Source organism: Apis mellifera, linkage group LG11, assembly GCF_003254395.2.
Source record: "Apis mellifera strain DH4 linkage group LG11, Amel_HAv3.1, whole genome shotgun sequence".
NCBI lineage: Eukaryota > Metazoa > Arthropoda > Insecta > Hymenoptera > Apidae > Apis > Apis mellifera.
The window spans coordinates 9,471,967-9,486,477 of NC_037648.1; the positions used below are offsets into that span (position 1 = coordinate 9,471,967).

The 14,511-nt window shown below is 32.7% G+C and overlaps 1 protein-coding gene and 1 long non-coding RNA gene across 7 annotated transcripts in view; one reads left to right on the top strand and one right to left on the bottom strand.

The window, feature by feature from the left end:
- Nucleotides 1-2,264: 2,264 nt before the first annotated feature.
- LOC551736 (nephrin) overlaps nt 2,265-14,511 on the bottom strand; it is a 347,898-nt gene continuing 335,651 nt past the window's right edge. Inside the window, exons 5-18 of one of the 6 annotated variants that reach the window (XM_006564356.3) lie at nt 13,925-14,104; nt 13,012-13,302; nt 12,519-12,818; nt 11,949-12,085; nt 11,177-11,330; nt 10,497-10,799; nt 9,869-10,144; nt 9,247-9,537; nt 8,995-9,173; nt 8,327-8,747; nt 6,853-7,011; nt 6,150-6,277; nt 5,273-5,459; nt 2,265-5,107 (exon numbers count right to left, since the gene is read on the bottom strand). In XM_006564356.3, the coding sequence (XP_006564419.1) occupies nt 4,686-5,107; nt 5,273-5,459; nt 6,150-6,277; nt 6,853-7,011; nt 8,327-8,747; nt 8,995-9,173; nt 9,247-9,537; nt 9,869-10,144; nt 10,497-10,799; nt 11,177-11,330; nt 11,949-12,085; nt 12,519-12,818; nt 13,012-13,302; nt 13,925-14,104 (3,428 nt within the window). In that variant the 3' untranslated portion in view covers nt 2,265-4,685. Of the gene's footprint in view, nt 5,108-5,272; nt 5,460-6,101; nt 6,278-6,852; nt 7,218-8,326; nt 8,748-8,994; nt 9,174-9,246; nt 9,538-9,868; nt 10,145-10,496; nt 10,800-11,176; nt 11,331-11,948; nt 12,086-12,518; nt 12,819-13,011; nt 13,303-13,924; nt 14,105-14,511 lie in introns of those variants that run through there. The other 5 variants (XM_006564357.3, XM_006564361.2, XM_006564359.3 and 2 more) reach the window with 5 other exon arrangements.
- On the top strand, nt 6,176-7,616 carry LOC113219134. Its single transcript, XR_003305790.1, has 2 exons — nt 6,176-6,309; nt 6,805-7,616. It is a non-coding gene; the product is annotated as an uncharacterized LOC113219134 (long non-coding RNA).

Sequence of the window (14,511 nt, forward strand, 5' to 3'; positions counted from 1 at the left end):
ATATATATATATATTCTCGTATCTTAATGATTGTATAATTAGGATTGACTATGTCTTAGAATAATCAACGAAATTATTAATTATTGTGTAAAATATCAAATATCGTACTGTTAGATGGTATGTCCATCTCCAAGGTACCATTTTGGACGAATATCGGTCCGTCTAACTTGCCTAGCACTTTGATGAGCAAATACTTTGGAGATTACATAATCTAATAATATCAGGTAATATTAAGTATAGATGATTTTCATTAATTACAAATATAAAACATGTATATGTAAATAGAATTCTTAATTATGCGCAAACATGATCTCTAATTGAGCATACGTGAATTTTATCATCAGTCTAAGCCGAACGATGCGGCTCCATACACAACAGCAGCGGTTAACAATACACGTTTCTTTTTTTTTTTTTAAGCTTTGTAGAATCTACCGTAACAAATCAGTGTCCTTCTTGATTAATGAAATAACAATAGCGCATGCTACGAAAACGTTATATTCGTAAAACTTTCAAACAGTTCTCAAGCATAAAACACACATGACAACGGCGCGAAAAAGTATACAATGTGAACGACATTCTTAAAATTTCCTTGTCTTTCCTTTTACCGCGCGTGCAAATTCATTCTTTCGTTTCTTTTTATGTTTACGTGTTTATTCAAGAATACTCTACAGCATAGCAGACCCGATCGATTCTCGCATGAACTCGATAGCTCGATCAATGATCGCGATAGAATGAAAATAGTATAGGATGCAATCGATTATCGATACTATCATTCACGTTCGATTCTTTCGAGACTCTATCGATAAGTACGATTGCTCAGAACATACATATTTACGCAGTGACTGTCAGTATTATTTTACGTGGATTTAATTCAAAGTGATTTCTCGCATAGATGTAAGTGTATGTGGTGAATGTGGATATGCGAATGATTATACTGCATTTCTGTGTATTTTTGGAGCAATCTTACTTATTACGTATTCCTTAACTTATATTCGTACGATACGCGAGCCAAATTAGAAGCATGACAGTTACCAGGATCGTGCGTAGATTTCTCAACGTCATCTCTTATCGATTATATTGAACATTGCAAACATAGATTCGTTCTTTTTAATTTATTCCTTTTCTGTTCTCGTTATTTCGATATACAAATTTATTGAAAGAAATTCCGATTGGGCGCGTATCGATTATGATTTTTCTTTCATGGAAATTGAACGAAATTCACACCTTGTCGACCAATTTTTAATACGAGCTTTCGTCGCTCGTGGCGCTTCACGCGTCATCGTGTGTTCGCGAGACTCTTTCTTACAATAGGCCAAACATATGCGGTGTCTTTTTGTATTTCTTTTTTTTCTTTCTTTTCAAAAATATATGTGGACTACTTAGGCTTTCGATAAACGGAAAGACGCTGTCTCGTCCGATAACTGGAATAATTCTTTTTTTGTTTTTTTCCAGATATAATATGTGGCCTAGCGCGTAATAATCCTATACAATATTTTCATTATAGCTTAGGTAAAGTGAGACCCTCATATGATCCATTTTCTTTAATTACTTGTTTTTTTTCTGGAGTGTGTGAAACGCTGAGACATATCGCACTATTTACAAGGATAATCAATTTTTAATGGAAATAAATGCAAAAATATATATGTATAAACATTTAGTCGAACTACGTTTTCTGTCTTATCGTTTTGCATAAAGTCCTTTTATGCAAAAATGCAACTTCTAACTTGGCTGTGCCAGGGAAATAGTTTACTCTTAACTAAACTCATATTCGTATAATTAAACTTATGTACTATTGTCTTTTTTGAAGATATCACTACTCCAAGACACTCACTTTTTCTTTTCTTTTTGTTTGTCTTTCCTACTTCTTTTTTTTTTTAATTTCTGTTGCATATATAATAGATTTCACTGATTATGTTGATTACATTTTTTTTTTATATTGTTGTGATTCTTTTTAATAAATATCGTATCATTTCGTTGCGATATTATACTTTTTACTTGAATATATATATATATAGGTGGCTTGAAGCTATTGCCATTTTGAAAAAATAATATTAAGCGACTGTCTTTTTTTTTTGTTATTAATAATAAGTTAACCGTTTTCACGTGATGCTAAGTCTTATATCAATTAGTATAAAAAAATTCGTATTCGCGGTACAAAAATAAAAATTAGGCAGTGAAGTTATATTGTAATATCATAGTTAAAACAAAAAAATTACTTACTAGCTATTTTTACAAAATATCATTCTTAAACGACAATTAACAATATTTGTAAATATTTGGCATATTTCTTGTAATTTAATTATAAACGCCATATGTATTGTACCGCGTAATAATAAATTGTTAACAATCATTTATTTTCTATCCCCTGATCGTGCCGATTTTGTTAATCGAAGTAATAAAACTATACATAAAAGATAGAAAACAAAATCAGCACTCATTGGATATCACGTGAAAACTGTTTACCTTATAAATATTCTTATTATTCATTCATATTTATCGTGCATAATTGTAATATATTGAGTTTGATAACTAAATCTTATTTAACGAAATATCAATCATTTTAATAGCAAAAACATTTTTTATCGAACGCATAAAATAGAATTAACGCTTTATATTTGCTATTTTATTTCGCGCCAATTCCCGTAACAATAATGACATGAACAAAGCGTTCATACAAATGCGTTTCACGACAATTAATTAATTAAACTATTCGTATTAGTATTGACTTTAGGATTCGGCAGTGGAAATTCCGTATTTTATACGTAATATTTTATACGTATATACTAAAATTCAACGTTTTAAAAAATAAAACAATCATTTAATAATATTCATAGAAAATTACGAAATTACGAGTCATAAAACAAACAGAAAAAATAAACAATTAAAAAACTTATGATATGCAAACACGTTCATATCTATATACGTATAATTTTTTAATAGTATACGAAGAAAAAAATGTTTTTTTATAAATTTTGAATCGAATCTGCTTTTGTAAAATTGAATTTTATAGAAAATTTGCTTGATTATCTTCTTAACCTCAAAAAGCGCGGGAATCATGTCTCTAATATATGGAACAAAATATTGATCTATCAAAGTATAGTAAGAAAGTAAAATCACTTCTATATCGCGTCCATTGTTTTAGAATTTTCTTATCTAAATATCTTCTACTATTTTAATACCTATCAAACATTTTTCATAAACGTTTTGATCACATTGACTGTCACTGATAGATCATTTTTCACAAATAGCTTTTGTTTACCTCACATATCACTTTTTTCCTTAAAAAAATTGTTCAATCTAACACAGAGAACGCGTTTTGTAATGAGCAAAAGGGAAAGAAAAGAAGAAAATCAGTAATTTATACTGATTACAAACGTTGTCAATTCTTTCCCTATGTAAAACGATTGTCTCGTTTCCTCTTTAAAATTTTAAACATGAATATGTTCGCCAATGCATTAATATTTTATTAGCTAACTTCAAAACGGACGGTCATTCATAAAAAAAAGGAAAAAAAAAAAAGAAAAAAAAAAGTAAAAAAATCATTTTACATATTATTATATAATGATATCGAGAGTAGCATTATCGATAGAGTTTCGATAATATTATCGACTTAAATCGAGATTTAAAATTCGACTTTCAAAAGCGCCATCGATCGGAGATATTATAAATATAGTTCAACGTATTTTTAAAAAAAATTTTTAAAGTGTTATATATTGTTACGGCTCGCGAATTTCCCTGATATTTCGTTTCATTATTATATCTTTTTTTCTAATTTACAATCTAATTTATCAGTTGGATCGCATGAGTTTATCATTTAATGATATTAACTCAGCAAAATGCAACTTAACCTGATCATACCTTTGTGCTCACTAGGATGAACATTCTCAGACGAGTTTCTTCTATCCACAAATTCGTCGATTTCCATTTAATTCACACGATGGATCATGTAAGTCTTTACATCACTATGAAGTCGTCACAATTAAGTAAAAGTGCGTAAATAAGCGCAATCAAAAACCACAGAAAGAAATGGTAAAAACAAATTGAATAAATCACTGACAGCATGCTAACTGTGGTATCACGAAAATATCTTCAGAGTTGATTCCAATGGGTTGTTCACAAGTATCAATCGTTTTTCTTAAAATGTGATATGCGAAAAACGTAATTATACGATCTATCATAAGATCCAAGTCGAGGTACGTATTAATTATGTCCGCGGAAAAACCAATGAAACCAGCATATAAGGAATGCATATTGCATATTGCAAACGGTGTTACCGCATGCTTACTTAAAAATTACGTATAGAAACCGCAACATCGGTTCCTCTTTTCCTTTGTTTCTATTTACATACTTCCGTTACTTTCTTTTATGTTCAAGGAGGATAATGTGTATGAGAAAGTCGTCGAAGCACCCACACAAAACTCTTTATGATCGCACAATTTCATCAAAAAATTCTGTTTCACGTCCTCGAACGATATCAAACTGACATAACCATACATATAGTTCAGTGAAATGTCGAAAACGATGAATGAAGGCCGAAGATTCGTAAAAGAATTCCATGATTCGACAGCCACAGATCAAGATGTATATTAGAGCCGGGTGGTTCTTTCTGTCACGATGATAGTCTCGTCCCTCGGTACGGCACGATACTTTCCACGCACCGAACTAGGGCCGAATATTGGCGATCCTCAGACAAGATGACCATCAATATCGGAATAGGCTGGCGTGGGAGTGAAAGTCGACAATGGGTGACCATGAGTGTGCGCATTGCTGGATACCGACCGAGCAAACGTGGTAGGTGGTGGAGGTACCGACGGTGGTATCGGCGATTTCGACCCAGCAGTCATCACAGTCACATCCGGTGGTGGGACTGGACGTGGTAAGGTTCTGCTGCGTGTCAACGTGCCTGTCCCGCTGCTCACATGACTCGAAAGCATATGTCCAGTGGGACTCATGGATGGATAATAACTGCCTGAACCTGGATCACCCACCACTGGACTGTGATTCGTTTCATATCCCATGTAACGGCCATTGTCGATTTCCACACTGTAGAAGTTTACGTCGTTTGGTGGTGCCGGACTAGGATTTCCAATGTAACTCGACTTCGAAACTGTAATAAATGGAAGTTGCGTTAAATTCTAGATATTTATATAATTATAATTGAAGAATTAACATTTTACATGATCCTAAAAGAACTCTTTAAAGATATAAATTTGAAAGTCATTACTATTATATACTAAAATATAATATCTTCTGAAATTTCTGAGTAATATACCAGAAAGTGTTCCACTGGCTGTCGTTCGCTGTGGCGGTGAATCCATGCTTATAGGTGGTTGAATGTGGTTGCCACGGCGACCAAGTGTTCCCTGATGATGTACCTGCATTTCCATATTCCCTTTTCCAAAATCTTGCATTGTTTGATCTATCAAATACGTGCTAGCTGCGGTCTTTCGTCCCTCGTCCTATTATGTTACATAAAGAGAAAATATAGTGTTAAATTAAAGGATGGGGAAAAACCTGGAATTTATTTAAACGCAATAAAATGAATCATCACTCGAATAATTCTATAATTTCGTAGCGTATCAGTATGAATTGTACGCAAGTACGTTACCAGTTTTGCATGCATTAAAGCGATATACTTCGCGTCGCTGTATCGACATTAACTTCATCATTCTGATACATTACGAGAGATTCTCAGTGTGTTTTACGTGCATGGAAACTACCTCTAAACATCCACCCCGTAACTTGTCTATATTTAAGGGTACTGCAAGAAACGAAGTTAAAATTTGCTTTAAAATTGAAATATTATTGATAGAATTCGCAGTAAGAAGAACATACTACTTAGTAAAGCTTCTAAATAAGGATTTTTTCATTATGAAACGAAGGAAAAACTATATAACATAGTAATTGAACTGAAAAAAAAGAAAAGAAAAAAAAAAGAAACAGTAAAGGAAAGAATTCCAATTTAATAAAATGCCGAAGAAGGGAGAAGATCTAAAGATTCGAAAAACTATTTCTATCAAGAAGAACCGAAAACATAAGCGAAAGGGGATCAAAACGGAAGCAAAATGGAACAGAAATGTGTTAATAGAACTCAAACCTACCCTCCGGCATTACTTGTTACTAAGAACATACTGACTGATCGCACTGACCACGTAATCATTAGTGTCGAAGTTAACGTCGCTCTTCTCATCCGATACCGAACTTAATTCGCCGGTCATGGTGTCTCCATTCACGGTTGATGGCGCATACATATCCGCTGTTTGTGATTTGTTTATTCCTGCGCAAAGATAGAAACGTATATTATGAAATGTACAAAACTTTCATGTTGCTTGTTGTATTAACATTTTAAAAATGAAATTAAAATGTTAATTAATCCGGTGACTGTTATTAATTTTTTCTTAAATTTAAACTTTCTATTTTTGTATCAAACTTCACTTAGAATAGAAATAATATTTATGTATTATTAATGAATAAGTTTGTACAAAATTCAAACATAGTAATATCTCTTTTTATCCAAATACTTTGCAAACAAATATATATATATATATATATATATATATATATATATATATATATATATATATTTGTTAAAATAAAACATGATAGAAAGTTTGTGAAACTTAACAATAGTATGCATGTTGAAAGTAACTGCATAATACTTTTAGTTTTAGAAGTAAAATTGGATATATCATATCCTATCATACAATCACCAGATTAAAATTAAAACATATATATATATATATATATATATATATACATACATAAAATTATAATGCTATATATTATATATTTTTTTTTTTTCAGACGACGAAGCAAACCGGATCAAAATTCATTGTACGTAAATTAACTTACGAGATTTATTTCGCTTTCTCATAATGTACCACAATACGATGATGAAGATATTAATGATAAAAAAGATGAGGGAGGTTGCTGCAAACGTATAGATATAATTCATTGTAAAATCCCCCTTTTCCAAGAGAACGTCCGGCAGGTTCTCAGCGTTATTCGGCCCTGCAGGATAAAAGCAGAAAAAAGACGATATAGGGCTGATTGATTATATTTACCGGAACGTTGGGCCTTCTTTTTCGATTTTAATGTAGCAAAGACTATGGGCGCAGCAATGAGTAGGCAAACAGAGGCGGAAACAGTGATGATAATGACGATGATGTAGGAAGAATTAATCTCGCTGGATGTCACGTCGGTAGGTGGTGCCTCCCCTGTAAGCCAAGCCAACGCCCCATCACCGAATTGTTATTCATGCAACGATAACAGTCCACAATGGTTAGTTACAATTTTAGCGATTCGGATCGATCTATTATTAAACTATTGCCGCCGTGTCCGCGGTGTTTAATTAGCACGCCTAAGTCCATCAGCAATGATAATTCTTCATTCGAGACTTCATCGTTACAGGCATAACGACTATTAATCAATTTACGTCACGGAATGCCAATCGGTTAAATACTGGTAATTATGATGATCGATATTTCTCATTAGATGCGATGTGAATAAATGCTACTTTACTCGTTGTATTGTATATTCGATGCGATTAAGCTTTAGGTATTTCGTGCATCGATTCTTTCTTTTCTTCTTTGTTTCAGCAAAAAAAAAAAAAAAAAGATCAAATGCGATGATGAAGCAGACAAACGAGACATGATGTTGATTTAATGCAAAAATGGATATTTTTTGTTATATAAGCTGTTTTTTGTTTATTTTATGGGGATAATAATTTAAAGGTATATAAGCAATTGTTTTTAATGGAAAATTTGATTTGGAAGAGGAAATATAATTAGTATAATGAGATTTAAATATATATTTGGATGTATATTTTGAATGTGGGTTTCCTGAAAGATGATTAATAAAGCAAGCAAAGTACAACATTATATTTCCTTCACCAATTAAATTTGTTCTCTATTTTCCTAGAGAACAATTGCAAATATACATTTAAATTAAATGATAATATTTCATTACTCAAAGCTGACTACACATATTAAATATGAAATTACATAGCTGCGCCCTATTCTTACTATTTCCCTTGAACCAAGCTACATCTTTTCATCGAATTTTACTATTATTACTCTACTAACAAAACTAAATATATACGTATCCAATGATAGAATTTATTTCTAAATAAAAAAAAAAATAATAAATATAAAATATTAATCTAATTGTTAGTCAACAAAAACCGTTTTTAATATCCTAGCAAACGGTTTCACAATTTAGCCTGGTTAGAATAGTCTAAAATTTAAAATTGCTTTTACCTAACAAAGCAACTACTATGGCAAATAGCATTGAAATAGTTAAAAAAGTAAAAAAAAAAAAGACTTACGGAGCGTTTGAACTTTAACCAAGTCAGGTAGAAAGCCACTGTCCCCTTTCTCATTGATAGCTTTCACGCTGAACACATAGTATGTCCCAAGGGACAATCCTGTTATCGTGGTTTTATATTCTCCTGCCGATACATCCAGATAGTGGTATCGATGCTCGTAATCGAGAGCCTGCCTCCAACGTATCTGATACGAGGTTGGCAAACCACCATCGAATCCTCTTTTCCACACTAGTGTGACAGAATCGTGGGTGACGTTGAACACCTCAAGATCGCTAGGTTTGTCCGGTGGCGACGTCACATCTAGATGTATCATATCCGTCGACTGACCCATTTTGTTCGTTGCACGACACTCGTATTTCCCGTAATCGTGCGATGTCACACGGAAAATGGTCAACGTCGAATTGGAAATTAATTCGCTTAACTGCAAAAAGAGTTGTAGACTCATTTATTGAACAAATGAATTTTCGGGATAAATAAGTTTCAGGATTTCCTTATAATTTTGTCTATATAGAAATATTTTAATTTAAAGACTTTTTGCATTTAAAATATTTGCATAATATAAAGTAATTTATTGTTACTTATCTTTTTTTAAGATTTGTTTTAAGAAATTAATTGGAAACGAATTCAAATCTTGTAAAGAGTAATTGAAGAATATATTGAAAGCTTACATCAGTGTGCGTAATTCCGTATTTATGTTCTGTGACATTAGGGAGCAATGTTTTTCCATTAAATGTCCAAGAGAATCGAGGTAAAGGCGAGCCTCTTGCTTTGCATAACAATTGAACGTTTGCTCCTTTGTTTGCTGCTGCTCTTCTCGTCAATGGTGTATTCATCATTTGTGGTTTGACTGTATCAAAATATTATTTTAAAAAAACATACATATTTAAAACATATATATATGAATGTAAAGAAGCACATACAGTTTGTGATGAAAAGAATAGGTTCAGAGGTGACGTTGCCGATTCCATTGTTAACTTTGCATTGATATTCTCCAACATCTTCTTGATCAGGGTTCTCGATGTGCAGATAAGAAGTTTTGTTGATGAAAGAGGTGGAATATCGGCCGGAGAGTTCCGAGTTTGAGCCAACTTTCTGCCACGTGACGTATTCGTCTCCTATGGGACTACCGTCCACTTCGCAGAACAATTTCGCTTCGATTCCGGGAGAATATACTATGCCCGAAGTTGAGGTGCGTTTAATCTTCGCTGAATCTGAAAAATATACGATGCACGTGAGAAAATTTAAGAATTTCCATGGCGTTGAAATTCAATTGATCGAATACTTAAATTTTCTTTTTTATATAATTTTAAAAAATCGAGGATACGAAATTAGTAATTTAAAAATGAAATAAAATGAAACTTTAGTGATTTAAAATACAGATATAATAGAGTGAAAGTGATATAAAAATTTAGCAATTTAAAAATTTTGAAATATGGAAATGTAGAACTAAAATTCAGAAATATAAAAGTAGAGTGATATGGAAATTTAACAATTTAAAATTCTAAAAAATTGAAACACGAAAAATTTTATATTTGCACTTACATTGAACAGTTAAGTTCAATTGATAAAATGTCGTGCCTTCTTCGTTAGTGGCTTCACAGATATAAGTTCCAGCATCGTGACGATCCAGTTTAGTGATATTCAACGTAGAAGCACGAACAGATATTCTTCTGTTATTACTGACCAGAGGTAAACCATCTCTAGTCCAAGTGTAACTTATCTCGTTAGGATTTCCCATAGCTGAAACGGAAATCACGAAAGGTTCGCTCTCCATTCCAATTAACTCGTAAGGCTCGATTGAGGAGAATATCGGCTTATCTGTAACAAAAAATTCATTTTTCTTTTGAATCATGCTTTCTCCTCTAATTATTGAATATATACATACATTAATAATAAGGATGAGATCAATTTTGATATATATTTATAAATCTAAATCAATTATATCAAAGATTTTATTTTAAGATTTGATTATTGCTCAACAAAGATGTTTCAACATAATGAAATTCATTATGTATTCATTATATATATGTAGATTATATATAGATATTTAAAGAATTAAATCTTTCATTAAACTATACACTTGATTGAATTTTAGAAAATAAGAATCTGTTAATATAATTTTCATTTAAATTCAATCAAGTCAATTTTGAGACATTTTTATGATACTTACACAATACGTCAAGCGTAGTGGCGTCGTGAATGGACCTGTCCATTTGATTGTTTCTCGCTTGACACGTGTACACTTCCCCATTCATTTCTTCCGTTACGTCCAACGAGAGCTCGACGAACGATAGAAATCCCCCATGTAAGCCGGGCTTAGTGCCATTTTTGGTACCTTGAACCGGGATGCCGCCCTTCCACCATGACATCTCCGCCGCCGGATTACTGCTGCTCGATTCGCAAATGATACGGCCCTCTTGGCCTGCGTGCAGATTCTGCGGCTCGCGGGTGATCTTGACTTTATCAGGCGGAACTGTGGCAAAAACAATGGTAATTTCGGGTTAATTGTTCGGAAATAATTGCCACGAAGCTTTTCGAGACGAGATAAATTTATTCAAAGATTGGGGAGCAAAAGGAGGGGCTTCATTTATGTGGCATTAAAAGATAGGGATACAAATTGTTGAGAGTAAATGCGATTGCCTGGAGGATTTCGAGGTAGAATTTAGAGAATTTTAGGGGGTAGAATACAGAGGGTAAAATGATCTTTCGAAGTTCATTTTGGAAGTTGAAATATACTGGAGTAAAGTCGAAGAGTTTGAAAAGATATTAACGAATTAGATGAGAGATGAAAATATATCTTTATATCTTTTTTTTAAACATGTTTCTTATATATTTTACTGTAGATCTTACAGTTAACTTTCAAGACGAGCACTTTGAGCAGGGGAATTTGTGTTGCGGAATTCGCTGCCTCGCATCGTATGCGCGCGTTATTGTCAGATGCATTTATGAGTATCGTTAACTCGCTTGAAACCGCATGATCTCGCGTTCTCGTGGTTCCTGGTACCTAAAACAAAAGATAATATGGATAAATAATTATATTAAAAAAAAATTAATTAGTTATTAAAAACTTGAAAAGAAGAGGATTAAAATTATTAAATTAATCAAGAAAAATATCATTATTATCCTTATTTTCATTAAAAAAACATTTGATATCTTAACGTTAAATATTTATAATAATAATTATAATTGAAATTCATTCTCTTCAATTATATTTTTGAAAATTATATATATAATCACTTTTTATTTTAATTTTATGCTATAGAAATTTCACAAACAATTTTGATAATTTCAATTAAGCATCATTTCCGTTATATATAACCTGTTAACAAATAATCAATAAAAAAATATAATTATATTACAAGAGCAAAAATATAAAATGTATCAATAATAAAATTAATAATATAAAAATATTAAAAATAACATATTAATAATATAAAATATATTGTAACAATTGAAATCACATGGATATGGATTAAATTATATGGATAACATTAAGAGATAATAAATTTATATGAAAATATTATAAGAATTTAATTTTCAAGAATCATACGATGATGATTCACATTTAATCATTCTTCACAAATACTATTATATATAAATAACGATCAGGGATCATGTTCACCTTTCTATCATTCTTGTACCAACTCAACGTGGCGAGTGGATTTCCGGAAGTTGCGGTGCACAACAATCTAAGCACCGTTCCTGCATCAATCGTCGTTCCTTCCTCGTAACCGGTGATACTAAGTTTCGACGGTGGATCTGTCGCAAAACAAATATAAACTAGCGTCGTATAATAGATACAATCTACTGGACAAGATACAATATCACAGTATCTTACAAGACATTACAAGACACTCAAATTACCCGACAAAACGCATCGCGGAAGATGTATCAGGATAATATTCTACGCGGTTCGAGTTGAACCAGAGAAACTTTGTTGTACACGAAACTATAGATATTCTGCGAACCGATGAAATTAATTCCGTCCAATAAGTTCGTACATACATTTATAGATATATTCAAGATTCGTGTTCGAATATTCTCGATACATAGATTCGTAGATCTCGGATAAACCGGCAAGACAAGCGAAATCTTGCGGATTAATTTCGTTTCATATTAATCTAATCTTCCATATTTACGTTTTGTTCATTCATTTCCTCGTTTAATTATCCCAGAATTTCGTGTTACTCACAAATCACGGTTATGGTATGGGTTCTGACGACGTTCTCGGTCAGTTTCACGTTAGACGCGTCGCATATCACGACTATACTGCGGCTGGTGCGATTTATGTTGAACGTCACGTTGGACGTGGTGATCCAACCCCCTTCGGGGGCTGGCTCGGTTCTAGAGGCGTTGCTCTCGAAATTGTGACCGTCCACTGTCCACTTGATATCCGCGGGAGGATTCGAGTTCTCCGTGGTGCAGGTGATCACCACTTGTTCGTCGGCCTTCGCTTCTGTTGGCCCGGTGATCGTCACTCCGGATGGCGCGACTGGGGAAAAATAATTGTGATTCGTTTGATCAGTGAATTGAAGTTCATTCTTTCTGCCTGTGAATCGTGTGGAAATGACGTAAAATTGAAGAATGACTATTAATATTTTAATTAAATATTTATTATTTAAGTTAAAGAAGAAAATTTTTGTATTACGAGATAAAAATACTTCCAAGGGAAGTATTATACTTACAAAGTACAGTCAGATCCACGTGCACTTTTAAAGGTTCCACGCTCATGATATTGAATACCTCGCATCTGTATCTCGCGTTATTGTCCTGCGCTTTTGCAGTAATGGACAACACGTTCTCAGAGAAGTGGCCCTCGTTCCTGTAGGGAGATGAGATCCTTTCGCTGTTCTTGTACCAGAATATTTGGGGGGGTGGATTCCCTCCGCGAGATCGGCAGGTCAGATCCAATTGTTGTCCACGTTTCACGGTCTCACCCTCGGTGTAACCTTCGATATACGGCATGGTGGGTGGATCTGGAAAAATGATTCGATCATGCAAGTTTCGAGGCAAAAAAGGAAAAAAAAAAAAAGAAAAAAGCCATACGTCGGGCAAAGAACCGGGGATCTGTTCTCGTTGTTTTAGTAATGGAAAAAGTTTCTCAATAAAAGTTTCAAACCGGAAGAGGCGAAGAAGGGATAGCGACGTGTAAAATTAACATGTCAGGTCGTATCGCAATCGTTCGATGGATTTCTTCCTCTGTTTCTCGTAGCGCTGATTGAATATCATCCGTAGATAGAAATAATTGTAATTATCACGAGGATAATTTCGTTATAATTTCAGTAATTAATGAGTCAGACAAATGATCGATATAATTTAGACGATTAACTAATTTGACGTAACATTTCTTGAAGTCTCTCGATTATTAATTGGAGTTGGTTTAATTTTGGTACGTGATTATTTTGACACTTGGAAATTATAATTGGAAGAATTGGAATATTTGAGTGAGATTTGTAATTTTTTTTAAGTGATCTATAATCTTTAGAGCCACTTTAATATTCTTTATTTCTTTATTTCTTTATTTTTTTTTTTATTTAGATATACAATGGAGTTTCTTCTTATTAATGTTAATATATGACTTTCGAAAATTATACTCACAGAAAACAGAAAGTTTGATGGTTGCTCTTAAAGGCATACTGTAGGGTAATGCAGGGTGATTAGCTTCGCAAGTATAATCCATGTCGTTGTCATCAGCAGTAGGAACAATGACGATGGAACCGTGGGTGTCGTACTTGAGCAATTCCTTCTTGTTCTCACCTGGCTTTTGTACTTCTTTGTCTAGAAACAAATGGTAAACCATAATTTTATATAATATTCTAAGAAAAAGTGCAAAAGTGCTAAATATGTTTTTTTATAAAATTAATAATAAAAATTCTTTATATCATTCAAATTTTTCATATTTCGTTTAATAAAAATTTAAACTTAGAATACGAATAAATATTTTAAACAAATTTTATTCAACATTTATTCGTCATTTTATGAAAATAATATGTTGAAATATTTTTTAAGGTAACCAATGTATATGTGCAAGTTACATTCAATAAAAAAAAAGAGAAAGGTTATCAAATAAAAGGACCGTCTTTTTCGTGACTTGTGTAATTTAACGTCTCCTGGGTCGATTTTCTCATGTTCCCTTTTTATCTTGTCCGAATGCGAACTCTCATCCATCTTTTATAAAAATGTAC